Source organism: Lepisosteus platostomus, chromosome 19 (genome assembly GCF_059453375.1).
Source record: "Lepisosteus platostomus isolate fLepPlt1 chromosome 19, fLepPlt1.hap1, whole genome shotgun sequence".
NCBI classification, from domain to species: domain Eukaryota; kingdom Metazoa; phylum Chordata; class Actinopteri; order Semionotiformes; family Lepisosteidae; genus Lepisosteus; species Lepisosteus platostomus.
Genome location: NC_142629.1, coordinates 16,661,537 through 16,688,403, shown reverse-complemented (window position 1 = coordinate 16,688,403; position 26,867 = coordinate 16,661,537). Strand labels below are relative to the sequence as shown.

Sequence of the window (26,867 nt, the reverse complement as noted above, 5' to 3'; positions counted from 1 at the left end):
AAACTCGTAAAGATCTATATGCACACAGAATGCCAATAAGGGAGACTCTATGAAGAGGTTATGTATTTAATTAACACCAGCGGGGTTACTCAACATTGCAATAAACAGGGGCACGGGATTAGATGCCACAGACTCAGAGAACTCAACTGTTTAGGAAATAGATTTAGAATGATTTAGCGAGCAAATGCAGGAAGTTGGGAAATCAACTTTTTTAAAGAAAGCATCTCTAAAAGTTCATTATTGAAGGATCTGAATGTTAACCAACCCATAATCAACATTAGTACCAATAATGAATGCACATCAGAGGTTTTGGATTTTACTTTTACCAAGAACAAGTAGTAATAAAAATGATGCATAAAACGCGAGTTATTACAAAGCACAGAATTCAACAAAATCAAAGCGCCCTTTTCACTGCAGGACTTAACATGAACACCAACTCTCTTTAAACTCAAGTGTTTTACCATGCGAGCCCCCCTGCATGGTTCACGTGGTTAGATCACTTACGTTTGTGGCTGTGCAGGGTCGTCCCCCAGGGTTACACTTTCGCCCTGGATTTCGTTGAAACACTTCTCACAGAAGTGATACCTGTCAGCAAGAAGGCCATATTTGGGTGAACTGGACCGTCAAACAACACAGCCACCCGAACAATTGGCGCCACCAATCAGAAAGCAGGGCAGAGCACCACGGCGAGAAGGGGCAGGCGTTGGGTTGGTTGGTTGATGGAAGACGGGACAATGAACAGGCAGGGAGGGGGTGGGATCGGGGATTAGACGCAAAGGGAGTTCAGGGGATGAGAACGAGTGGCACAGGACAATGAAAGAAAAGGTAAGACGCCAACACAGAGACAAAACAGCAGAGAGCCAAAGCAAAGCACAGGTTAGCAGTCAGTCTCATTTCAAACATCTGGCATTCTGTTCTTAGGTAAAAAAAAACACTACAAAAGGTAGGGTCAGATTAAAGAATGTGGCACTAATTTTTTCTCCATTTTAACAGATTAACTTTAGCATTGAGAAACAGAAAAATGGTTTTAAGATCCATTTCGAGTTCTCTGCATAGAACTTTTATTTACAAACCAAGTAACTAAGCTATTCTGTTAAAATGGCATTTCTCCAATGGATTACTCTTCATATGGAGTTTTTATTATGAAGGCTTGGTGCAGTGCACCAGCTTTCACAGGAATATTTTACTTTCTATAAAGTTGCTGAACAAGATTAATTTGACAAAGAAAGATTTTTCAACTGACAAAAAGATTTTAGTTTAGAAACATGCAAAACATTTACAACGATCAAATTAGTTTACTAAATTAGCTTTTCAAGTTGAAATTGGTGTTTTGCATACCATGCATCATGTTAAAAAGGTTTAAAATGTTCCCTTTCAGGATTTAGAGATAAGTGGTTTCAATATTTTGGAAAATGGCAGATAGTGGCAGAAAATACAGTATTGGGCGAGCTGGAAATTTAATTTACTTTTACATCTGAGAATTTTTTTCATATCTGTTATGTGAACAATCTGCATTTGAGACAATAAATGCAAATCCAGATTTTTGACCAGCTGTAGTGAAATGATCATTAGACAAAAACCGAAGGATGCTTGCAAAGCTAAGACAGTTGAACAGGATAGAGATGAAATTAAGAAGCGCGTACAAGCTTGGAGGATTAAGGAACACAGGTAGCCGAGGTGCAAACATTGATTAGGAATGGGAAGGAGACAGGGTGAGGAAGGCAGTGAAGCAGGTAATGGAATACAGCCATTTTGGAAAACACACCCCAGAAATACACAATTCTGCACAGTGTACTGACCGAGAAGTTTCTTATACATCACTTACACCTTGCACTTATGGCACAACTGAAATCTGTTCAGAGTAAACTTATGCTGCAATGCTCTGACCTTGCCTATCTCAGCCTGTCGAGCAAATCCCAGAAGACTGCTACCACACACCCCAAGTGTTTCAATGGCAGGCACAATTAAAATCTCCCCATGAAAACTTATTTCAGAGTTTAGAGATACTCTTAGTGTAGTCACACTATAGCAGGAATGGTCAAACTTGAAAATGTGAACATGCAGTGTAGCTCTCGGGAATCACTGCTGGCCAAATTCCAAATGACCTGGGGCATTGAATTTACTACTGATGATTTAAGAAACGGTGACCCTGCAAGACCTACTGGAGAGAGGCTGTCCAGCACCAGGGTCGGTCCTGCCAGCTCAACTTGCATCATCAAGACTGGCTCTGCTCAATAGCTTCTGAGAACTCAGCATTTACCAGACCAACCACCTCAAAATGGTGAAATCGCCAAGAACATTCTTCAATAAGCACATGCATTCAAAAAGCTCAAGTTTCTAAATTCAAAATGTCCAGTCCCACTATCGGAATAAGTGCAAACTATAGAAACACAAAATGCAGTACTACCTAAAAAAACGTATTTCTTTTACATTTCTATTTTGTAAAGGGCCAACATATCGTTGATGCACAACATCTCCAAATAACCTCTTTCTTGTTTTCTAACATTTTAGTACAAAATGTAAAGTTTAAATTCTTTGATTAGATTAGTTTAAGCAATCCTTCTACCACAAGCAAAACATTTCAACAGGTATGGAATTGACACCTCTGTGTATGCATTAGTTTTTCACCATCACCAGTTTGTCTTATTCCATCAGATATTCACCCGTGTGTAGTTTATTAATATTTCACAGCACCTCCAAGAATAAAGCTGAGGGTAATATCTTACCAGTCACCGAGACAGACACCCCCTCCCCTTCGTATATAAACTCTGTGAGGATATCACTAGGTGTAAAATTTCCTATTGCCACTACATAACCAAAAAAAACAAACACTATGTGGTTCCTGTAACATTTCTTAAAACAGGATGCACCAATCAAAATTTTGACTCAAGACACAGATTGTTCACAAAATAGATTAAGTTTATTTAGCCAGACACATCAGGGGTAGCAATCCGCCCCCCCCCCCATGTGATCAAAGACAAACTACATCCAAGACCTTAAGCAGACCCACCACTCCTCCCCATGAGAAACCATGCTCATTTAAAAAAAAATAATCTCAAGTCTACAGCACACCTGATGTGGAAAATCAGAGGCATAAGAACATAGAAACTTTAGAAATGAGTGGAGTACATCCAGCGGGTAGTGATTAATTGATCAAAGGATCTCACCTAGCCTTTTCCTGAAAGAAGCCAGGGTATCAACCATAGCTGGGAAGCTTGTTCCATTCTCCAACAATGGAACGAGTTTAAACAGGCTTTATTTCTAGTTATTGCACACAACTCAGGGGGTAATTTTAAGTAAGGCGCTACCAAACTTCACTGAATGCCACTCCATGATGCCGTATTACAATGGCATAGGACTGATTAAGTGTGCTTCTGTGTAAATGATCCTGTTTTAGACAGACGCCAAGTCCCCACCTCAGCGCGAGCAACAGGCAGAACTGGGATGTTCTGCAGTTATGGGCAGAAGTAATAACAGGGTCATAGGATAGGAAATCCCAAAAGATCAGTTTGTGTGTGCAGAACTTGTTTTGCACTTTTTCCTAACAGATAACTCTTCATAGCCCTGTCGTCACTGGTCTTGTTTGAGTTTTACAATAAAGGGCTATATCGTATGCAACCCCTGATCACAGGACTTGAACATAAATTTGAAGGTTGGGAAATTGCAACTTACTGGAACCACACAATTTTGCAATCAAGAGGACCACTACAAAATGTAAAACATCCAGACAAAGCAATCTTGTTTTAGACTTAAAAACAACAAAAAAGTAACACAGATAAACCAAACATTTGAGTCCAAAGGAATGATGTCCATAGCTATCCTACCCAGTAACAGGATCAATATCAACATTGTAGCGGTCATCTTCTAACAGGCTTGCACAGCTCTTCTGTTCAGTTTGTCTGAACTGGCCGTATCCCACACCAGTTCACTCCTAGCAGCTACACTTGGCATTCCTTACCTGTTCTGGTAACTGTAGTAAGTGGCATCGCGGGGGATGGTACACAGCTGCTTACCATAGCAGCACAGAGTCTGTGGCGAAAATTCATACTGCGAAAGGAGAGAATTCAAGTAAGGACCTTCCTTCAGTATTTTTTACCAACTTCAGACTTGCAAACTCTGTCAAGGCTGGGTAGGGTGGAAACTAGCAGTGTCACAAGCCTAGGGAGCTCCCAATGGAGAAAACTACATCAAACACCCTGGAAATCCTGTAATTATAAAAGACTACATTTAAACATTGCAATCTTTTCCCTTCACGCATTAATAGTTGAACAAAGTACAAATACTTCAAACAGTTTAAATTGCAATGATCAATATCAATTAACCCTGATGCACTGAGTCTGCACGAGTGAAATCACTATCTCCCCAGCACTGTGCTGAAGAAATCCAGAGGGACACCTACCTTTCGACCACAGCAGTACCCAAGGGACTGCATGACAGGATCAATCTCTTGCTCAAAGACCTCGGCCAGCTTAGTGCAGTATTTGTATACTCGGGAGGTCTTGCGGTTGTAAAGCCAGGCGTTGTTGAACATCAACCACACATCATCCACGTACTGCCAGGGCTCCTGGTATTGTCCTGTGTCCAGCTTCCTCTTGATTGTGGACAGGTCAATTGGGTTTTTCACAATGTCAAAGTAATCCTGCAATGGAGAAAGAAGCGGTTAACCCAGTAAAAGCTAACAGAAATAATCGAATCCAGAGATAACTTAAAAAAATGTCAGACATTTTCTAATTCCAAAAACAAGTTACACCAACACTTTACTGTATAACCACTGTTCTTTCATAGACATAAGCACCGTAATACTCAAATTATTGTCATTAAAGCACTTCGTGGTGTTGCAGTTGTTGAAGATGCACACATTTGCTGTACAAAGACTTTTGCCTCATTTAGTATACAGTCACGTTCCCAGTGAATTCATTTTGAGAAATCTTAAGTAACTGCAAACCATTTTACATCGTTTCCATCCAATTTTACAATCAGATGCATTTTTAACTTTAACAACCTTTCAGTGAGATCATGAATACATTTGATCTAAATTCCATTAGAAAACTAAAAAATGGCTAATTCTAACAAATGCTCTTGGCAACAAGAAGAACACACACGTCAGGATCTACGTCACTACTCGTGCTGAAGGTCTGAAAGGTTCTGTTCTCCCGCTCAGCAGACTGCCATTCACCACTTACGCCAACAACATCTTATGTGAACATAAGCATATTTAATGTGTACAACTGTGTGTTCCACACCGAAACACAATCGCTGTATATGCAGGACCTGAGCTACCACTGCGACTTACAGGGATTCCCAGGAGCTGTGGGTCAACAGGTTGCCTGAAGGGCAGAGATTCTGGGTCTTGCCGGTACAGCGCTTCCAGTGTGGGCATCAGAGCCTGCCGCAACTCCTCAGGTTTGAAAACTGGAAAAATCGGAAAGTCAGACAAGGTTACCGCTTTGCCAGATCAGAAAATGGCACTGAAATACACTTTTTGAGAGGTCTGACTAAAACTTCTGACCTATTAATACAGCACTACTACAATGCCGCTCAAGATAAATGCTTACTCTTTCTGCGCGGCTGAGAGGGGGAAGTTGACTGGGTTGTGCCATTTGCCCCGCCTTCCTCTTCCTCTTTAGACTCCACCTTTATTTCAGGTTTCTTCTCCTCCACCTCCATTGGCTCCTGCTTTGGCTCCACCCCTTCGGCCGCTTCCTTCGTCTGAGACGCCAAAGCCACAGCATCGTCTTCAGCCTGCAAAATGAAGATATGCTACCGTCATTTCTGCCGCTCCTCTTAAAGAGGGCGAAAAAAGGCCGTGAATAACTCTGCGGGTGGCATATGACCCTTCCCCCACGGACAGGTCTCACCCCCGGCCTGCGTACCTCTTGTACGGGTTCGGTATGCGATTCGTTCGATTCAAATTCCAGCTCCTCCTCCTTGTCTTCGGGCTTGGGGTCTGGCGCGGGTACGTCGGGCGCAGGCTGCTGGGAGTGCACCTCTGCATTGTTGACGGAGGCCGGGGTGGGCACGCGGTTGTCGATGCTAGCGGCGGCCTGGGACAACTGTGCAAGAAAACGGAAAACGCTCGCTTCACTGCGCCAACATCACAATCAAGGACAGTGGAGGGTCGCTCTAGTGTTGCCAATAAGGCCGCTGTATCAGCACCCTTACACAAGGAATTCCCTATGGGACACGCGTTCCACAGAAAAGCCACCGGGGAGCCCGTGGTGCAGGGATACTCACCGGAGTGGTGGGCGGCTGCACAGAAGTGGGCTGCTGAGGCTGCACAGTGGGTTCCGCCTGTGCCTGCAGGGGAGTATGCGGCTGGGCGGGGACCTGGCCGGGGGTCGGCCCGGGAGGGGTGCTCTGTGCGCTAGCCGCGCTCGGAAGGACACTGGGAGTGGGGGTGGGGGTGGAAGCCCGCCCCCCTGACGAAGCTGGGGTGGAGGGCTGCGCCTGCGGGGGGGTCAGCCCCTGAGGCGCCTGGTGCGGCAGAGGCTGCATGCCGGTGGCGGTGGTGGACGCAGGCGGCGGAGTCTGGTGCAGCGGAGACTGGGTGACCGGGGGGCAGGGCAGCTGCGTACTGAGGGATCCCAGCGTGTTCATGGGGAGATTAGCGTTCTGGCTCTGCTGTTGCTGTTGCTGCTGCTGCTGTTGCTGCTGCTGCTGTTGCTGCTGCAAGACAAAGAGCACACAGGCACCGGTACAAATTACAACCCTGTGCAAGGATCTAACTTCTCTTCTTAGGACCTCTTGACAAGTGAAGATGCTTTTGTAAAGGCTGAACAATTTAAAAAATCATTCAGTTAGAGGGCTTTATCAAGGCCAGTAAGACAAAACACCAGTTGTATAAACCAGCGGCTATTGTAGATTTTCTTTTACATTATACTGATGTGCAATCGAAACCAAGCACTGAACATCAAGAGTGCACCAAGTACATGTCTTTATAAAACAGATGTGATTAAAGTTAGCAGTGTTGGCTTTTGAAGGCAGATCTCACTGCAGCTCGACTGGTCAGTGTTCAGTGACGCTGAAGGCCTGGGTTCAATTCCGGTGGCACCGATGGCGGTGGCACTGTGGCTAAGGATCTGTGCCTGTGGCCGGAAGGTTGCCGGTTCAAATCCCGCGGCCGGCAGAGGAATCCTACTCTGTTGGGTCCCTGAGCAAGGCCCTTAACCCCAACTGCTCCAGGGGTGCTGTACAATGGCTGACCCTGTGCTCTGACCCCAAGCTGGCGCCTGGCTTGGGTACTTGAGCTATGTTAATCTGCACGATGTAAACGTTCAAAGACTATTCTGATAAATGCAAAAATAAAGGAAGATGCAACCAGGTTTGAGTAATGAAGATGGCCAAGCTACTATGGGCTAAACTGAAAGCAGCCAGTCTATGAAAAGCTTTCTTGAAGAATGAGATGTTTAGCCTCAGTGAATCAAGTCCAGAGAAACCAAGAAACCAGCTCTGTGAGGCGTAGGCCATGGACTTGAAAGCAGAGGATTACCACACCAGCCCTTGACACTTATATTCATCAATCTTCAAACAGCAGGGGCTATTGCACAAGAGGATCCATGAAGAAAGAAACCATGCTTCAGTAGAATGACTGCATTCGGTGATCTGCGTGCTTGGAGGCCTTTCGGGGATAACACTAGCATCTGACAGACGACATCAGGACGACCTTTGGACACAAGGATGTCCAAGGCAACAGAAGAGCGTGGCAGAGTGTTTTATGTAGTGATGAAGGACATTGAGTCCCTAACAGGGGCAAAACCTTACAAACCACAATTTACGTGGAGACAAAATGGTGAGTTGCATTGCTCAAGCAAACCACTGGGGGAGGTGGAAGTGCGGTGATCTCCTTTAACATAACTGCACCTTTGGTGTCGACTGAGGGCAATCCTACAATAAAGGCCTTGGGCCAACAAGTCTTTCCATTCCCCTTAGGCAATACATAAGCATTCATTTTCCTGCAGGCCAGTGCAAGACCATAACAGTGTCAGGATTACAATGTTCAGGTTTTGTTGCGGCCGTCTTTTTTTCCCTGATCCGAGTCCAATTAATTTGTGGGAACAGATCACCGATGCCAGCAACAGGAGACGACGGAGACTGAACAGCCCTTGCCAGCTGTCTGCAGCTCCACAGGAAGAGTGGCAGGACATCATACAGCAGTCTGTCCAGAGGCTGATGTGGTCTACGTGCCAACGCTGCCACGATCATGTCAATGCTGAGGGAGGTTATGCGGTACTAGCACTAACATTACGAGTGTCATTTTTTTAACTGAAGACTTAAATGTCTATTTGATCTGTTGTTTTTCCTCATTTTCCTATGATTTTTTGTTAACTACTTAAATCTTTTAAGGTTTAAGGGCAGCATTATTTGTGCATCAATATATATTAAAAAGCCCATTGTTCTCATCAGGAGCATAAAAGCTCAATCCGATCATGTTTAAGACAACTAAACTGTGTGGTAACTACTTTTCATTTAATAAGAATTCCATTTCACATCATCAGAAACATTATTCATCAATTTTCATCTTATTAAAAAAGGCTGCAACCACTTTCCTGGCTGTAAACCAAAGTAAGAGGAAAAATGTTTCTAAATCACTTTTGAGGACAGGCAGACTTAAGCTGCCTGACCCCCCACCTAAACCGAGGGCTTCCATACCTGTGTCACCGCTGCCTGGGCTGAAGGCTGCCCCATGGTCACATTCACATTCATAGACCCACTGGATGGTGGGAACTGGTTCTGGGGCATGAACTGGTTCTGGTTTGCCGTCTGCCCAACCATACTGTTAGTGTGGGCTCCCATAATACCCTGGGCTTGTGGCATTCTGGAAGGAGACATTCCCATCTAGGAAACAAGACAAAGTGGGAGGCTTTATGCAGTTCTTCTTGTTAAAAGAATGATATCAGGATGCTTTTATCTGCAGAAAAGGGGCCATATTTTCCATAAGAACAACTCGAAGAGAAAAACTTCACTTTTTTTTTAATACACTGACTAGAAGTCACATACCAGAAACAGATGGTTTTATGATTAAAACTACTGCTCACAATGCATGTCATTCTGGAAGAAAATACATGAACAGTGGGCTCATGACAGCCTCACTGTATATGTTGGAACCAATCTATTGCTGACTTGGTTACATCTTATTCACACAGTAATTAAGCTCAAGAAGGAGTGATGGTCAGTCAAATGCACTGTATAATTTTACTTTGTATGTTAAGTTCAATAATTCTGAACCTGTAAAGAAAAATGGTTTGCTTACTGCTGGAACAGAGCCCATGCTCATCTGCACTGGATGGTTCATAGGGGAAGCTGCACGAGGTCCCATGGGGGTCTGTGACATCTGCACATTCCCCATAGCCATGGGGTTAAACTGGTTTACTCCTGGCAAGAGCCAGAAACAGAGACAATTAGTATTCAATTAAGAGACAACTCAGGTGAACTAATTTAATATCACCAAGCTCCCCTGTTAGCAGGTTTCAGGAGGAAGAGCAGCAGTGAAAACAGACGCAGATTGAACTAGTACTATTATCATACATACAAACTGCTGGAAACCGGCACCAATTCCCAGCAGAGAGCAATTATGACAACAACTGACGCCTTAAGACCTTATAATAAGCCTTATTACATGCCCATTCCAAATTCATATTCTTAAGGCTCACTAGCAAGTGCTTTCCTGTTGGTTGGCATTTCACCAAAAAAACTTCTTGGATCTGCATTTGAGAATTTTACATGTTAGACAATAGCTTTGCGCTGCTTCATGTGCATTAACAACTGCAGGGGTGAAGTACAATGAAACTAGAAAGGTTAACCTCAGTTTTGACAATCAAATTCAAAAGGTACCCAACTTCATAGACATTTTCAATTTTTCTACCCTTGCTTCATTTATTCTTTAAACAGAAAATTCTAATCTGGAATTTCAGTCAGTTTAAGGTAATGGTTAATCCTGATTTTATAGAATAAGAACAAGGCTTTAACTTAGAGATGAATACAAGAGTCAATTAGGTCTGATCAGTTAAGATGATGTAGTGTTGTAGAAGTTAAACCATTTACAATTTAAAAAATGCTAAATAGAAAGCAGTTTCTTCTCATACAGAATAAGCCATGTCAAAGTTCTAACAGGAAACACCATCAAAGGCTCTGAATAAACTGTTTATGCCCATGGCATCCTAAGACATTTACACAGCAGCAGTACTTTAACATAACTAGCAATAAGTAACTTGAACCTCATAAAGTACTAATTACTGCAATATAAGATGATACGCTTGAGGAGCAGACAATGAAATGGAACCGAGATGACTTCAGGTTAAGTCGCTAATGTGTCCCGTGCCAAAATAACTCTCCCAAAAACCTGAAACAGCTTTGGGGGATTTAACTGTAATGAAGGACATTACTAACCATCTGGCCTGTGCTACAAACTTAGGATGACCTCACAAAAAAGCATTCCTTTGCTTTAAAGGGAAGCGGCTCCTGTTTTTTAGGAACACTGTTCTGCTGTATACTTGATTATTTTTTAACGCAAAAGCATGCGTTTTCAGATTATTCAAATGCATGATTCAAAAGGAAATGGATATCTGAAAAGTTATGTCTGAACACTAATAGAAACAAAAGGAAAATTAAAACTGAGCTTACTGCGCATGACAAAAGCATTTTAATAAAAATAGGGGTTATGACATCTTTATATGCATATTGCACTAAGCAGACTTTTATAGCTAATAAATCTTTTATTAGCATTCTTAGCAGTTACTAAAACACAGAAAGGAATCTAAACCATGCATTAAGCTAGCATTTTCAATCATAAATGTATCTATACTTAATCTATTCAGCTCTACACATATGCTGATATTTTCAATGGCAACAAGGAGAAATACCTGGTGAAACTTGAATGCGATTCATGATCTGATTTGGCACATTGGGAATAGGCATGGGTCCATCTGAAAAGTGGAGGAAAAAAAACACTGTAGTACATGATACAAGTCATGGCTCTCTGCCATCCCAACAGATTTGTCCCTCCAAAAAATTAGATGCTTCAACAGCTACTTGTAATCCGCTTTAAATTTAGAATCCCCTTGTACAACAAACTGTAATGGCCACAAGCAACAGCACCTGAAACATGTACTAAAACCCTGTGAGTCCAGGAAGAGGCTGGACAAGCCTCAAGACAAGCACACAGGTCTTCCAAAACATATAATGCTGAGCTACTTGTTTCTTCCACACTGCAAGCTTTGAACACAAGCTGCAGGCTTTCCATGTCATGGAAGAGCGATGGAACACAAACAGGAGTGGACACACAGCATTCCAATGAGGCAGAAGAGATGGGCGAGTTGGGGTAGCAGTATGTATAAAAAACCATACACAGCAAGCAAATTGAGAGGAATTAATGGTGCTCACATTCACAAGTGTCAGAAATGTTTAAAGAACTTAGTGTTAGCAGTAAGGTATCACAAATTCGGTTAACTGGTATAATAAAATCAGGAATGTGTAAATGAAGAAACGTTTGTAATGGTATATTTCAGTTTTCATCCCATAAATTGGGAAAAGCCATAAGGAATGACCATCAGATTAAACAAATGGTATATGTTGCTAATGTCTGTTTATGAGTTTGCCGGGAAAATATATATCTACACATTTATGTGGTCTTTTTAAACAAAAATTCTCAAGTAAAAAAAGAGAACTAATAGGTACATGTAATATGGTAGGCTTGTGCAAATATTTGAAAAAATATGTTTATTCAATATTGTAACCACAATAAAATGGATGATGAAAGGGAATGAGGATGGTGGTGACCAAGGGTTACCTTGTTAAAATTTAACAATGCAACAAAATCTCATTTAGAGGACTGTGCACAACTGTGCAGTAAAGCCAATGGACTCCCAGCTCACTGCAACCTATGCAACTCCTGACATCATCACCCTAATTGCAAGATGCCCCCTGGAAGCTCTCAATCACGGGAGCCTGATGGCATAACTCAATTTCAACAGGGAATGTCTCTCGTAACGTGTAGAGGTTTCCACTGCACCAAGCACTCCGGATATCAAAGCATTTTTGAAAACACAGGGAAAGATTTTCACAGCTGGTAGTAAATGCCACAGGACACAAATAACCAGAGCATGGAATAAAGTAAAACCCAAACAAAACTTAGGCTGCTAGATCTAGATCATTTGCCAACAGGGTGCCTTGTTTAGTGTACATTACAGAAAGCTGCCACCGTTACACCATTGTCTTAAAACTACATTTTATACAGTAGGTAGCACAACCTCTGAGAGTTACAAAGCACAGACGATCACTGAGTAGCTGGACTGACATCTTCAGAGAATTTAACAACCAATAAGCACAAATATCGACACAAATCTACCCATTAACCGTCTTAACATCTGAAGGTAACTTAAAAAATGTTACTGAAGCAAACATTGCCTCTTGAAAACAATACAGAAATATAATGTTATATGGGGCAATTATGTATATACCCAAATTTAAAACAATTTTATGCTTTTACCATAAGAATCTTTCCTGAAATGGTAGCATTCCTTCTAGATAGTGAATGGGTGAATGGTTACTGATGTTTCATTACATGTTAATGCATTTGCCATGTCCAGGCATCCCTCATACTGCAGCCCAGGGCTTCAGAGTACTTACTGTGCGGTCTCACAGCCTGAGTAGGGCCCATGGCTGAAGGCTGTGCCAGTCCTGGCTGCTGGCCGCCTGGGGCAGCCATTGGTGCTTGATTAATGCTTTGCTTCTGAAGCCTAGACCGTCTCTTCTCTTCCAATTCCTTCTGAATCTTGTAGATCTTCTCTGCCAGGAAATGGTAATATTCATCCTGCGGGGACAGAGGAGCACATGAAGCCATGACCACAAGTAGCACAACATGCAGCTCCCTCAGAAAGCAATCTCTGCCCGTTACAGTGCTTGGGCAATACGTTTCTACAGGAGATACATTTATAGCAGCTTTTGGAGATTAATGTACTACTTTGCCATCTGAATTTATGACTTCAGATATTCTAAAATAATTACATTATAAAGCTGCAGACAAAGTATACCCACTTGTGTACGAATATGATACACAGCACCACAAATGTGGTATGGAGTCCAAACAAATGGAGTCAGAAACAGTTCTTTATTCTAAAGGAGCCCTTCACCTTAACCTTAGCAATTCTTTTCACCGATCAGTGAACATACCCGGCTGTTTGCAGATTCGTACATATCTCCCTCCACCTTCCGTGCATAAGCCACCAGGTTCTCCATGCGGCGATCCTTCAGAGCAGCCGGGTCTGGTGTGGGGAATATGGCTTGAACACTGAGTGGGACAAAAGCAATGTCACTGTGTTATTACTTCTAATCAGCAGAGTCGTTTCAAATCTCAAGTTTAAAACTTTTGCAAAAACATCCCTATTCTAAAAAAAAATGTACATAGTACTATTTTAAGATCAAATGACTCAAGACTTCCCCATATTATTAACATTTCTGGCAGCAATCTTATCTGGAGTTAAAACAGAGTTGTAACCTCACAAGACTCTTATAACGAAAGATGCAAACGGTTCATTTTAACAGCATGGTTTAAACTTCTAGATTTAAAAATACCAGCTACTAAGACCTGGCCAGTAAGAGGCCAATTTTTTAGAAGAACTCGATTCTTTAGTGATAAAATCTATAAAAAAGGGAATAATTAACTACTTTTTGTTTGTAATATGGCTTCTCTAGTGTGCAAGTTAGACTTTCTTCTAATGCAGGCTAGAAGTCCACTTTAAGGCATCTGAGGATTTCCAAACCAATACAAAAACACATAGAAAACATCCACTAACTTTAACTGGGGAAAAAAGCCTCTTTGCTGCCAAACCCCCTTCAGATATCAGAGCGACCCTGCTGCAACTTACAGTTTGTGTACCAAGTGATTGCGCAGGTCCTGAGTGACATGTTCGTGCCAGGCTTTCCGCACGCCACTGGAGGAGAGCGGAGCAGCGGTGGGCATGCTACCCATGTTTGCCACATTGCCCACGCCTGTGCCATCAGGCATCAGCTGACTGGAAGGGGAAAACAAAGAAGAGATTTAATCTGAGGTGTAACTTAAAATAAGGCACAAAATTCATAAAGTCTTTGATGTTCAAAAGGAAAAGGTATACTCCACCTTAACTCCCAGCCAAGCACGGGTTACATTAAACAGAAGCAAGGAAAGACATTGAAGTGTTTAAAATATGCTGTGTTAGGTGTATGGAATGAATATACACATACTCTAAAAATGCAAAACTCTCAATAGAGGTCAAATAGTATTCACAAGCCAGCATCGTATTAACAGCAGAATCAGAAGGCAATGAGGAAATTGAATAACAGCATTTTATTAACAGTCAAAGCTCACACTTACTTTGTGGTATTGAGTGAGGAAGGGAGAGAAGAGTCTGACAGAAGGCTGGTCTGCTCAGGGGCTGGGACGCCCATTCCTCCTCCACTAAGGTTCATCTGATTAGTGCCTTTAAACAGCGTAAAACAGCCAGAAAGCCTCAAGTTAACATGTTTATTGAACATATGGTTGTATGTTTCAGCAATGGAAAACAAAACATAGAAGAGGAGCTAAACTCACAAAGAATTTTTACCACTTATTTCACCGCAGGTTTAAGTATTATATCCCATAGCTTCCTCAGAAGCAGCATACTTCCAAAGGGAGAAGAACACCGACACCTACCGAGTGTGTTCATGGGCCTCATCTGCTGGTGGGGCTGTGTCTGTGCAGTCTGCTGGCCTGGTACCTGAGGCTGGGTCTGTGTGGGGGGCTGGTTGCCGTACGGCAGGCCAAGAGCTGCATAGGCCCTCTGCATGGAGCTGGGGTCAATGGGAGTAGTGCTATTGATGGTGGGCGTCGTCTGCTGGCCTGTTCCCACAGTGCCAATCGAATTCTGTAAGCCTGCGCTGGGCGAGCTCAACATCGCTGTGTAAAGCACAAACACAGGTTGGGTAAAGAAAGAACCCTACGGTTAAGTGTTGCAAGACTTGTGAAAGGAGTAACATGTTTGAAAAAATCTGTTAAAACCACACCAATACAGAAACTTAATCGAAAAAAAAAAGGCCTATTCTTAGAAAATGAGAAAATATTTTGCACAGAACACAGCTAGCCAGAGTAAACTACATCCTTCTGTCGAAGAAGCATGTAGTGGAGAAAGATGCAAAACAGCTGCGTGTCTGTAGGTCTGCAAGCGCTCTCAAGGGCTGCTGTAGGGGATTTAAATGAGTCACCAGAATTTCAGCCAATCGCGCTGCAGCCCCTCCCCTGCTTCTCAGATTACCAGCGCTACAGGAATCTGTCTCAAGAACAGCCCTCTCTCCCTTTCACAGCTTCACAGCTCAGGGTGCGCAGCTCTTCACCACCCCCTGCATCCTGCAGGGGGCGCCACAGAGACCACTGCACTAACACACAGGCCGAATGGGAAAAAAGTCTCATAAAAACTGGATAAAACTAGCATTAGAACTTAATATCACAATGCTGGAAATTGCTCTTTACCATATCTAACAAAGGGTTAAGTTAGTGTAAAAAAAGTCAGTTTCTTATGTAGAATATTAATAAAGTAGAGCTGGTTGCCTGTGGTAACAAGTCCTTTCAATTCTTTCAAAATTTGTATCAATGAAGAAAATGAATAAAAGGCATAAAATCACCAGTTGTCTACACAAAGCAACTACTATTGTTTTAACAGTGCTGTGTGGGTGAGTAGAACTGCACATACGCTGCTGGTTTCTCTTGTCACTGGCGTTTTTCAGAGGGAGACAGACAGGACAATCGTGTCGAGTGCAGTTCTTCCAGTGGGAGATGATTTGTCGAGAAGATGCACAGTGAGCAACTGCAACACCAGGAAAAACATTAAAAACTGATTAGAATTTAAGTTCGGATTTTGTTTTATAGGAGTATCTGATGGAACTCATCAGATAACTGTAATAACTGGATTTACATTTGCTGTCAATGGGGCAGATGACCAGTTCTGAATGTGTTTAAGAACGAAAACGGGTGGATTTGTGACTGACCAAGATACACTTGAGTGACTAAATATTGCATAAGCACTCAGGTGTGGTGAAAATAAAAAAATGACCAAATTGCTCTGCAAAACAAAACAATAAGACCTTCATGCCATCAATATGTTGGAGACTGGTCTAAGTCTAAGATGAGTTGTGATCAGCCACCAATGTCAAAGTCAAACAATCCACCAATGAAAGGCCTGTTTCATGTAAAATGCGAATGTGAGAATTTTGCGGTGGTTCCTATACTTGCCAGACATTTGTGGAGGAGCTGGGATGACAAGCGGCCTCTAGGAGTCATAGACTAGTGAACAGGCACATGCTTGTCCAGCAAGAGTGGTACTGAACTTGACGTCACTAATTACGACAAAGGACACAAATGAGCAGACTGGCTTCATAGAAAACTAGGGAATGTGATAGTAATTTACCAAAATAATACATTCTGACAAATGACGATATAAAAAAACAATCATCACCTTAGTGCAGACCCACAGAGAGCTGTGCATAATGAAATGATGAAGTAAAAGCATTCCCATCAGTTTATGAAACAATTTGGATCTCTCCAATGACACTCATAAAACTAAATTTTACTATGGCAACCACAATTTCTCCGATGACAAGTGAACCCTGGCTCAAAACAAAAACTTGAAACTGATCACCTGTCCACACACCATGAGGGCATGCAGTCCCTGACCTGTTACATTACAGTCGTCTTGATTTGGAAGAATTACAAGACTTGCATTATCACTATACACATAGGAACATATGTTTCAATACAAAAGGAGGTCAGAATGATGGACGTGTGGATGACAATGCAGTCACAACATACAGTGTGGAGTACGCCTCGTTCTCACTGCAGTCAGCCTGGGCAAACCGAAACGCACATCTATCCTCATACCCTGCAAGATGCTGACACTGTCAGAGTGAAATAAGGCTCATCATCACAACCAGTCCCTCCAGAAAAAGACTAAGAGCTCTTCCCTCAATTCACTAAATGTGTTTCTTTCTCTGTTGGAGCTAAGGGCTATGCTCAAGACGTAACATTGCCCTAACTAATCAGTCACCGTCACACTTCGTTTAATTCTCTCAAAATGTTAATTTTTAATGTTTTGCACCTTTAAATCTGGCAATAGTTTTAACAAGAAGATGGAAATTATCAAATGCAGAAATGCTAAAAAACAAAAGAAGGTAACAGTTTACAAAATAATGAGTAAAAAAATGAACTTTAAATACTGAGTCTAGAGCTACTTTCAACCTTTACTTGACAGGAAGATTAAAAAGGCACATACAATATATACCACAGCAGCCATTTACGTTACACGCCACTTACTCTTGAAAGCTCCACCCCTCCTAGTTAAATCAGCTGGCATGAAAAAATCATTTTGACTGGCTTCCTCAGAATTTCTTCGTTTGCAACGGCATTCGCCAATTACTGCGGCAAAGAATAACCACTAAGGCTGACTGCGTACATGCCACATCTGGACCAAGACTAGAATTTCCAAACCGATCCGATGTTATTTTTAACCCCTAAGAAATGAAAATTACTTTTTAACATAACTCTGGTTGAACATCCCAAAACAATCCGAGTGGGCTACGAGTTTGTGCCAGGCTACCATCTGAAGGTTAAATAAAAGGCAGCTGCCTAAACCCTAGCTCAGTCCGTCCAACTACTGCACGAAGACAAGTGTATTCTGAAAAGGGCAACAGCCACTGCTGCCATCACGAGATCTTTCTACCTCTGGACAGCACTGCGTCGCCAGCCCCCCTGCCCCCCTGATCTCCCAGCCTCCCTCTTACCCTGGCAGGACTTGCCGGCCTGGCAGTGCGTCATGTGGTTGAGGACATTCTTCATGGTGCGGCAGTGGGGCAGGGCGCACTGGCGCACCTCCCCGTTGGCCTGTTCCCGCCGCTGACACTTGTGGGCGTGGAGCAGGAGCACCAGCTGCTGCTGGATCAGCTTGCGCTTCTCCGGGTCGGCGGTGGGCCCGGTGGAGACCGCCTGGTTGGGGACCATGCCCACCGAGGGCACCTGCTGCTGGGGCTGCTGCTGCATCTGGGTCTGGAGGCACAGGCATGGAGAGGTGTGTCTAGACAGCTCCACAGACTACCGATCTTAGGGATGAAACGCTTGTAACTTCGGGACTTACCAAGTTTGGCACACTGGTAACGGCAGCCCCCTTCAGGTCTGTGGGGAAAGGGGGCAGGCTGTTGGACAGCCCTGCTTTGTTCTGAAGCTGGGGGTTGACTGGGTTCACCCCTGTAGTCCCCAGCTGCTGCCCTGTGTTCTGCCCATATGGCTGGCCAAAAGGACTGCTGCTCCCCGGCAACCCCATCTGAAAGAGAGCGCACAGGCCATTACAACCGCTGCCTCCCGAGACAAACTAAATCACTGCTATTTAATGTTGATGTTCTTGTCCCCTCATGGGGAAATACTGCAAGTTAAACATTTCAGACTGTAGCCTTCCCAGGTTACCCCTTAGAAGCACTGCATTTTTACAGCACAGCCAATACGAAACAAACAATGGTCAAGTGGACACCAGAGGGGGAGAAAACCGAACTCCCATCGATTCTTACAGTACTGCAACTAGCCCATTCAGAGTTCAGTTAATTGCCAATTTGTAGGGTTGTGTGCTTTAATCTCTCCCAAGACGGGTAAGCAAGCTCCTTCTCCTTTTGCAATTCTGTTGCACTGTCCAATGTGACAAAAGTTCAAAATGAAAAGCATATGTTCCATCTGTAAAAGTCCAATTAAAGTAACGTGTATACAAGCATTTCCTATTAAAATGTAAAGCTTGTCGAGAAAAAACATCAAATCAACCAACTCAAATAATGCAAAATAAGGTTAAGCAGATGAGACAAACTGCTCATTAGTTAGCTTTTCTCGTTTAACTCTGAAATCTAAGCTCCTATTCAAAATTAATTGGTCACATCCACAGCTTGAATAGGACAACTTCATAGTGAATATTCACTGTAATGAATTGCTTACTCAAACAAAAAATGTATTACACAACAGATGTCTCCCAGCTACTAGTTTAAAGTTGTATATTCTGTGGCACATTTCACACCAGTGTCGTTTCACTCTTACGTACGTCACTCTTAAAACAAGTGCTTAAAATTCAACAACCATAATGTACTCCAAAATAACCCATTTCAAGTTTCAAAATTAAGTCTTCATTAAGCACTCTAATCAATGTTTGTTCTTGTTAAAAGTCTCAACAATTAGCAGATCATTTTTGGATTCGAGCCCCAAAACCTGAATAAAAGTTTATTAATATATTCTGCACGTCAGGCAGGGGGTTATAAAGCAGCCCTGTGGTGGTGTTCCTGTGTGCAAACCCGTGGACTGATTTTCTCCAACTCTGGCTGTTTCACCACTGCATTACAACGGTCTCAGAACAAAAACTGGCACTCCCCTTAATCTGAGCAAAAACTCCCCCACAAAAACACACAACTATATCACAGTTTTAAACAGAAAAGGCTGTTCTTTCCAGCTGAGGCTGAAATTCCAGACAGACGTAAGTGATGGGAGTTCAAAAAAAAAGCACAAGATTCCTCTACTCCAGACCCCAGCGCTGGGTGCACAGCGCCTTGGTACCCTGACAGCGATCCAGCAGACAGATAAAAGCAGCGGAGAAACCAGCTTTCGCCACAGATCAGCGGCTCTCCCTCGGCACACCCCCACACATGCAGACACGCAGCAGTCAGCACTAACCACTTAACAGCCAGACAACAGAGGCCAAAGGAAACCTTTTATTCAAATCGCCTGGCCCGGCTCTCTCCACCCCCACCATCTCGCCACGCACTGTCCACTTAACATGATTTACAGCACATTTCCCTTAATGGCACACCGGGCGCAGTGCTGCAAAGCCAGACACACACGCAGACGGGATTTACTACGGAACAATGCAGACACTGCACGCACCACAGATACAAGATGAAAGACCCGTGTTTGCGTTTCTGTTGGAAGTGTCAGGGCAGGCTCTTTAAAACCGAGCTAATTCATGGGGCACTCCCCACGGGCCCTTTTCAGGCAGCCAAAACCATGGATTAAAGACCCTTCCTCTGACAAAATTTGCTGCCTTCATGGCAAACGTACAAGGTAAATAGCATCCGTAATGGTGGTTCGTCAACGTTAAGGAAACTTGAAATGTTCCATTTACTTTTCTGTTTCACTGGATGTGTGCATACCACCAGGCTTAACTTTAACACAAAAACTACTTCTAAAAACCACATTATCCCTATAGACGTTAGTATTCTAAAGATTTTATTGTACATGCTACAGGCATGTTGTCTACATTCTAGTTTTTAAAATATTCAAAGTCTACCATAAGATTTTCAAGTGCTTCAATACACGGCCAGGTCTTACATGAGTGAAGAAAACCGATTTCAGTGAAAAGGGTGACTATGAAAAAGGCGATGCTAACTAATTTCCCTTGTCACCTGCTTGATTTTTAAAAGTCAGGAGATTTCTTCTGAAATCTGCAGGCTAGTTTAAAAATGGAACCTATTACAAAGTCAAAATAGCTGGGTCTTAAGCAGGGCTCTAAATGCAACCACTGGTGGCTGCCTTTAAGAAGTTATACTGCACACTAGTTTGAAAGCAAGCTGAACCCAAGAAAAGTGACTTCACTACAAAGCTTGACAAGTTATTGAACATGCACAAAATTTAGATCACAAGAGAGAAAATCTACTTTTGTAAAAGCACACTGACACCTATATATGGGTATTGGAAATATATTGCAAAGCAAATTAAAAATGTAAACAGCATGTTTTTGTATACTTTTCCATAGTTATTCATAGAAAACTGCTCATCTCTAAAACACTATTTTATATAAATACCACATTTTCCACAGCTTTGCACAAAATCCGACATTACACTGTACACTTTTTTGATGGCAATGGGTTTTTTCAAAACGGATCTGTAACCAGGTGAGTGATACTGCACTACAATACAAACCGATTAACAATGACCAAAACTGTTTATTCCTTTTATAAAAACTATCCACTCAATTAGAGCTAACAGTAACAGTGAAAAATTACATGAAAGCTGAACACCAATGTCTACACCAAACCCAAGAAGGTCTGCTTGGAAAACGGTTTATACCACTGGGTACATAATTAGTGATCTTTCACATATAATTGCCTTCGATTGACAACTGACAACATTTCTACATCTGCAGGTCTAGTAAGCAATGTACTGCTCGTTCAGAGGAAAAAGACCTGTCACATCTAAGAACAGCCTGGTCTGAACCCGACGCTGAACAGACTACAAATGTTTGCTTATGCAAACAAGAGGAATTCTATGAATCATTGTGGGGTTACAAGATGCAAGCACGTCAGTCGAACCCGTGCTGGTTCCTATGTAATTCCCCCTGCCCCCCACCAGTTGTGGTTAGCACCTTTCTGTGGCTAGAAGACTGGGTCTTTGATAAACCGGAATCAACTGGTTTCCTGTGTGACGCGATGTGCTCCTGCACGTCAAGCTGAAAACCTCTGCAGTTATTAAACGAGATCCATCTCTCTCACTTGCGCAGAGCTACAACTCTGCAAAACACTTCCAGGAAACTGGAGGCAACAGAGAGGCCGGCATGAACTCACATCACTGATAAGTGTGAATCTGAGGATCCACGATGGCACCCTCAAAAGGGACAGATTTTCTACGGTGTTAAACTGATCACTACTGTACACTAAGTTACCACTGAGCAACAAACCAAAAAACAAGCAAGTGATGAGCAGGCAGAGAGGTTATCCACATTAAGACCTAACCAGGATCACAAATTGACTCATGACCATGTAAGTACCAGTGGACAACAGGTTCACCTCAGAATTGAAGCTTCCCAAGTTCTGTTCCCCATAAAAACGTACTTCTAGGAATTAGAAATCATATCCCATATAAACAAACTATACAGCCTTAAGTTCTAGTAATCTGTTTTGCAAAAACTTCAAATACTTCAAACACTTCAAATACAACTTCGAACAAGAGTACCTGGCTATATATTTGTTCAAAGCGTGGCTCACACCTCATTCTTTTACATTCAATGTGTGAGTACACTTGCAGACAGACAGCAGCAACTCATTGTGATGTTCTGATGCATTATGACTTCAGTTTGGCAAGTGACAAAACTAGCAACAATTTACTGTTTAATTAACAGTGGGTAGATATTTTATATTCTTGCCTTCTATCCTCAATCAAAAAAATCATTTTTTTCCCTTTTTCACTGCAACCAGAACATACAGAAAACAAAGAACAAAGAAAGATGGGCTGATATGATACTGCTCAGATGCTGAGCGATTTTGAGAGCAGATCAGTAAAAACGTGCCATCTCTACTGATCTTTGCAAATCACTTGCACTAATTCACACCGACTCTATAAGAGCAGGAACACCACCGACTGACCACATTATCCCCTAATGCCCAGACTGAGCAAAGAACTAATCACAGGCAAACCATGAAACTGAATGCATTGAAACCAGCAATCAATGAAAAACCTAGGAAGAATCAGTTTGTAAAAAATTACAGCAAATTCATGTAGTGCCAAATGTCTCAAAGTATGGTCCTGCCTTGAGCCCTGTGCTTTTATGGATGGAGCCTTACAGGATTAAGCAGCTTTCCAATTGATGGATAATGCTGTGAGCATTATATATACTAAGAAATAATGTTCCAAGTTAACTTGACACATTTCCCCCCCATTTAAGAGCATCTGTGAAAGGAACTCGGACACTTAAAAACTGTTACTATATTCATATGCAAGTAATTTTTGATAAAAGGTGAATGCAGAAACGTTAACGGCATTTAACACTTCATGGCCTGTCAGAACTTGCAAGTCCTGCCAGCATAAAAAATCTATGAAGGAAATTAAGATTTTCTGTGGGCAGTGACAGTAGACGGCAGAAAACATCATCTGTCAGAGTCCAGTATAGGTGCTGGAGCAGTTTGGCCTACTTCTGTTGCATGGTTAGGGGATTCATATATACTCAAAACCATGACCCTATTAATGTTTTGCCTGAACAGCTTTTAACATTTGCGTGTTGTATTAGTGGCATACAATTGTGACAAATCTATTACTGGTTTCCAGATTCTACTGTCACCTTGCTATTGCTCCTTCTAGGCATAAAGAAAACAAGCTGGTGATCACCCCAATAATATTCCACTGACAACAGTACTGTGAAACAGAAGGCTCAGAACTATTTGCCTCATGGTATTTTACCGCTGTTTCACCCCCTAGAGCCTCGCGGCTCTCCTACGTTCCCATGAAGATAAGCTGAAGGAATCCCCAACGCAGATTAAAATGATGCCTTGAACTCGTAACGTGTAACTGAAGAACCGCACCAGATTACCTGAAAGAATGAACTGACAATTATCTGGAACAGGAAGAAAACGATCCGTGGACTGACCTGCACTAATTCCTGAAAAGAGAACCGTGCCTCACAATGGCTGGAACTACCACAATGAACGCAAAATACACCTCAGAGAGCTTATCAGATTAATACAGTTCCACAGTACACTCCCTTGAAAATCAAATTAGAAATCCAATGGCCTATTGACTATAAGCCTGCAGTAAATAGAAACCAGCAACAAGCAGGACAAACTGCATAAGGGAAGCAGTGAGAAAGGATGACAGCCAACGGAGTAAAGTACAGAAGGGAGAGAGACCAATTCTAACAATTCCAGAGTTTTATTAGATGTTAAACTTCTGAAGGTCAGCAGATGCATTAACACTGTGAATTAAGCACAAAAAAAACAAATTGTTCTCGTAGCTGTCAACTTAAAATGCTACAGCAGAATCTGTCAAAAGATTCTTTTGTTATACGGCCTTCCTGTTCAATAAATAATTTTACTGGGCTCTACTTCAAATTGCCAATTAACCCCAGAGTCATTTCAGACACAGCAGATTCAGAATATGGGTCCAAATCGGTAGAGATGCACTTAACTACCTTTCCCTCTGCTTACGACAGAATTCCATTATGCTTAGTAACGAATCGTGTCGCCTCCCCAGCATGTCGACTACTCTCTGAAGCGATCAGCTCAGCCCCACGTGCCCTGTGCCGGGTTCATGGCTTACATCCCATCTATACGCTCCAGTCAGGGTCATTAAAAGCCAGGCACTCACCTTATTCATGCCGCCAGCTTGCTGCGCACTCATGGCCGGGAGCCCGCCGAGCTGGGGCGCCCCCTGGGTCAGGGTCTCCGCCAGCACGCTGCCCGCGCCGCTCGCCCCGCCGCCGCCTCCCGCCGCGCCCGGCAAGCCCTGGCCGGAGTACTGCAAACCAGCTGCCCCCCGGCCTCGGCCCACGGACCCCAGCGAGCCGTTCATCACCTGGCCCTGCGGCTGGGAGTTCTGGTTCAGGAGCCCGTGGGCCTGGGTGCTGTTCAGCATGGCCTGGTTGAAGCCGGCGTTCATGCCCATCCCCGCGCCGCTCGGGTTGGTGGGGGCGGCCCCCTGCTTCTGGGCCTGGGAGGGGACGGTGGGGGAGCCGCCAGATACTTGCAGGCCCTGGTTCAGGGGGCTCTTGCCTAACGCGCCCAAGCCCCCCAGCCCCCCGGCGGCACCCTGCTGGCTGCCCATGCCTGGCTGGGGGCTGCCCGAGTTGATTCCTGCATTAAGGCTGGGGCTGCTCCCAGCCCGCAGGAGCTCGGACAGCTGCTTGTGCTTGGAGGCTGCGTCCTGGACCATGCTCCCTATCCCAGAGCCGCCGTTGGAGGGCATGCTCCCAAGCGTCATGTCCCCTCCATTGGGAATCAGTTCGTCCGGAAGGTCGTTCTCCAGGTCAAAGAGCGATCCCAAGTCTACTAGGAAAGAGAAAACAAAGAGAGAGAAAAATCAGTTTGCTTATAAATTGTATGAAAGTTGTGCATCTGCCTTAACGATCTCATGTAAGCAAAACGTATTATTTCGTAGACGTCACTAACAGAAAGGTGCACAGCAGCACAGCAAAAAGGTACGGCTTCAGCTGTTCTATTGCTCCACCAGAAGCATCCAACATGGCACAGGTGTCAGATAAGCCTATAACATGTCCAAAACTGTCATTCAGAGACAAATACCGCTCATCGCGAAACGTGACTAAGACCAAAAAATTAAAATCTATTATACAGTAAATACAAAGACGAAAGGTGCTGGGGAGCGTTACTGAGAAGTTAGGTGCAAGCAGCCCTCTCAATGCAGGTTAAGAAGGTCAGACCCACCTACAGGGTGCGGAATTAAGCAAGGGGTCAGCTCCAAATATTGGAGACAGAGGGTTGTTAGTGTCAGAGGTGAGCTTGGTTGCCCTAATCCCTCACAGACATTTGTCAGAACCCCCCCCCGGAGAACTCTGGTACCACTGCTTTCCACCATGATCAATACAGACAAACATTCTTTAAACAAATGACTTCACATTCAAAATTGAGTGACTGACATATTAAATATGGAACTAAATGCACCTTACCAGAGGTACAAGACATACAATAGAGCAAATATAAATACACAATTTCACAGTGAGAATTTAACACTTTTTATATATGCCTACAGTATAGTATGGCCTAAAACTGCAACCTGAAGAGATGGCTTTTTACCGTTACTGAAGTAACAGTATATTTTACAACCACATTCTTAAACTGAACTGCTTATCAGAGTAGTTTCAAATCTGACCATGCAACATCACAAAAGGATTGCATTAATCAATTAGTATTCACATTTGTTGCAAACCTATTTGCAAGCTTACAGGAATTAATGTGTGATCAGGGTTTGTATCAAATGGTAAAAAAACAAAGGGCAAACCAGAAGAACTTCATGATTCACTTTTTTCATCCACACCTCAATTTCACATCACATCAGGGGGACCCAGATTCAAAACCACATTTAGAAAAGAAACTAAAATCAATTCTGAATGGTATTTTATGTACTGTGGGAAAAGCATGAGGTGAAATACACTGCTCCACATGAAGAAGCGTGCTTGCTCTCAGCAATCCCAGGGACTTGCAGCTGTGAGCTGCCGCTGCTGTACTGGTGTTCAGGCCAGTGAGAGCAGTGTAAACATCTGACCACAGAGCGCAGCTCAACCTCCAGCGCGCCGGGGGTCCTTCAACAGCAGCCGCCATCCACACCACGCAAATCAATGAACCTGACTGAACCCTGCCACCGTAACCACATATCACAGCCGCTCAACGACAGCCCCATCATGGAGAGGTACGGCAGGAGTTACAACACCATACTTCCTTTCGAGACATTTCGCAGCAAAGGCATTTCGCCGTCTGTGCGTTTCACTCTCGCTCGCTGACTCTGCCGGAGTATAATTCTCTGAATGGCAGACGGCGAGATCGCTGCCAAGTCTTGTGCTAATGCCCCAGCCCTGGAATGCTGCCAAACGCAAAGCATTGTTTTGGTTTCAGAGCACCGCAGACCTAAGTTCTAGCTGAAGCTGAACAGCCTCTCGCTGCTCGACATCCAATTCCTGTGCCTGCTAAAAATATCTGTCTCTCTCGAACGGTTTCCTGAGCCATTACAAATTCAAACAGAGAAACTCCCAGTGTGGTCAACTCGCCTATGGCCCACCACAATGAGTATCACTGCGTTTCAACTGAACGCCAGCAAGTAACAGTTTTAAAGGATTATATGAACTTGAGATTCAACGTGAAAAGGGTGAAACACGCACAATCATTAATGAAACATTCTCTCACTCACGTTATTGCTGCTATGTGTACTGGGTGATGAAATAAAATCACGTTAGTTACAACGCGTCTCATTCACGACTACAAACAAAAGATGTGCGTCTGTGTACGTATGCGAGTTAATCAGAGGGAGTAGCAATGCTTTTGCTCAGGCATTCAATTTTTGCTCTTCTATACAAAATAATCAAGGTTAAAAAGGAAAAATATGACAAAGATTTTTTTCTCTGTGTCAAAGT

General features: G+C 43.3%; 1 protein-coding gene across 5 annotated transcripts in view; it reads right to left on the bottom strand.

The window, feature by feature from the left end:
• The window catches only part of LOC148645262 (CREB-binding protein-like), a 56,743-nt gene that overhangs the window by 10,513 nt on the left and 19,363 nt on the right, over window positions 1–26,867 (bottom strand). The window contains exons 2-20 of one of the 5 annotated variants that reach the window (XM_088612641.1): window positions 24,095–24,774; window positions 18,132–18,317; window positions 17,782–18,043; window positions 15,699–15,812; window positions 14,666–14,908; window positions 14,348–14,453; window positions 13,863–14,009; window positions 13,168–13,285; window positions 12,625–12,808; window positions 10,860–10,922; window positions 9,251–9,372; window positions 8,650–8,835; window positions 6,235–6,666; window positions 5,874–6,053; window positions 5,556–5,742; window positions 5,294–5,412; window positions 4,400–4,639; window positions 3,959–4,047; window positions 505–585 (exon numbers count right to left, since the gene is read on the bottom strand). In XM_088612641.1, the coding sequence (XP_088468767.1) occupies window positions 505–585; window positions 3,959–4,047; window positions 4,400–4,639; window positions 5,294–5,412; window positions 5,556–5,742; window positions 5,874–6,053; window positions 6,235–6,666; window positions 8,650–8,835; window positions 9,251–9,372; window positions 10,860–10,922; window positions 12,625–12,808; window positions 13,168–13,285; window positions 13,863–14,009; window positions 14,348–14,453; window positions 14,666–14,908; window positions 15,699–15,812; window positions 17,782–18,043; window positions 18,132–18,317; window positions 24,095–24,774 (3,739 nt within the window). The remainder of the gene's footprint in view (window positions 1–504; window positions 586–3,958; window positions 4,048–4,399; window positions 4,640–5,293; window positions 5,413–5,555; window positions 5,743–5,873; window positions 6,054–6,234; window positions 6,667–8,649; window positions 8,836–9,250; window positions 9,373–10,859; window positions 10,923–12,624; window positions 12,809–13,167; window positions 13,286–13,862; window positions 14,010–14,347; window positions 14,454–14,665; window positions 14,909–15,698; window positions 15,813–17,781; window positions 18,044–18,131; window positions 18,318–24,094; window positions 24,775–26,867) is intronic. The other 4 variants (XM_088612643.1, XM_088612645.1, XM_088612646.1 and 1 more) reach the window with 4 other exon arrangements.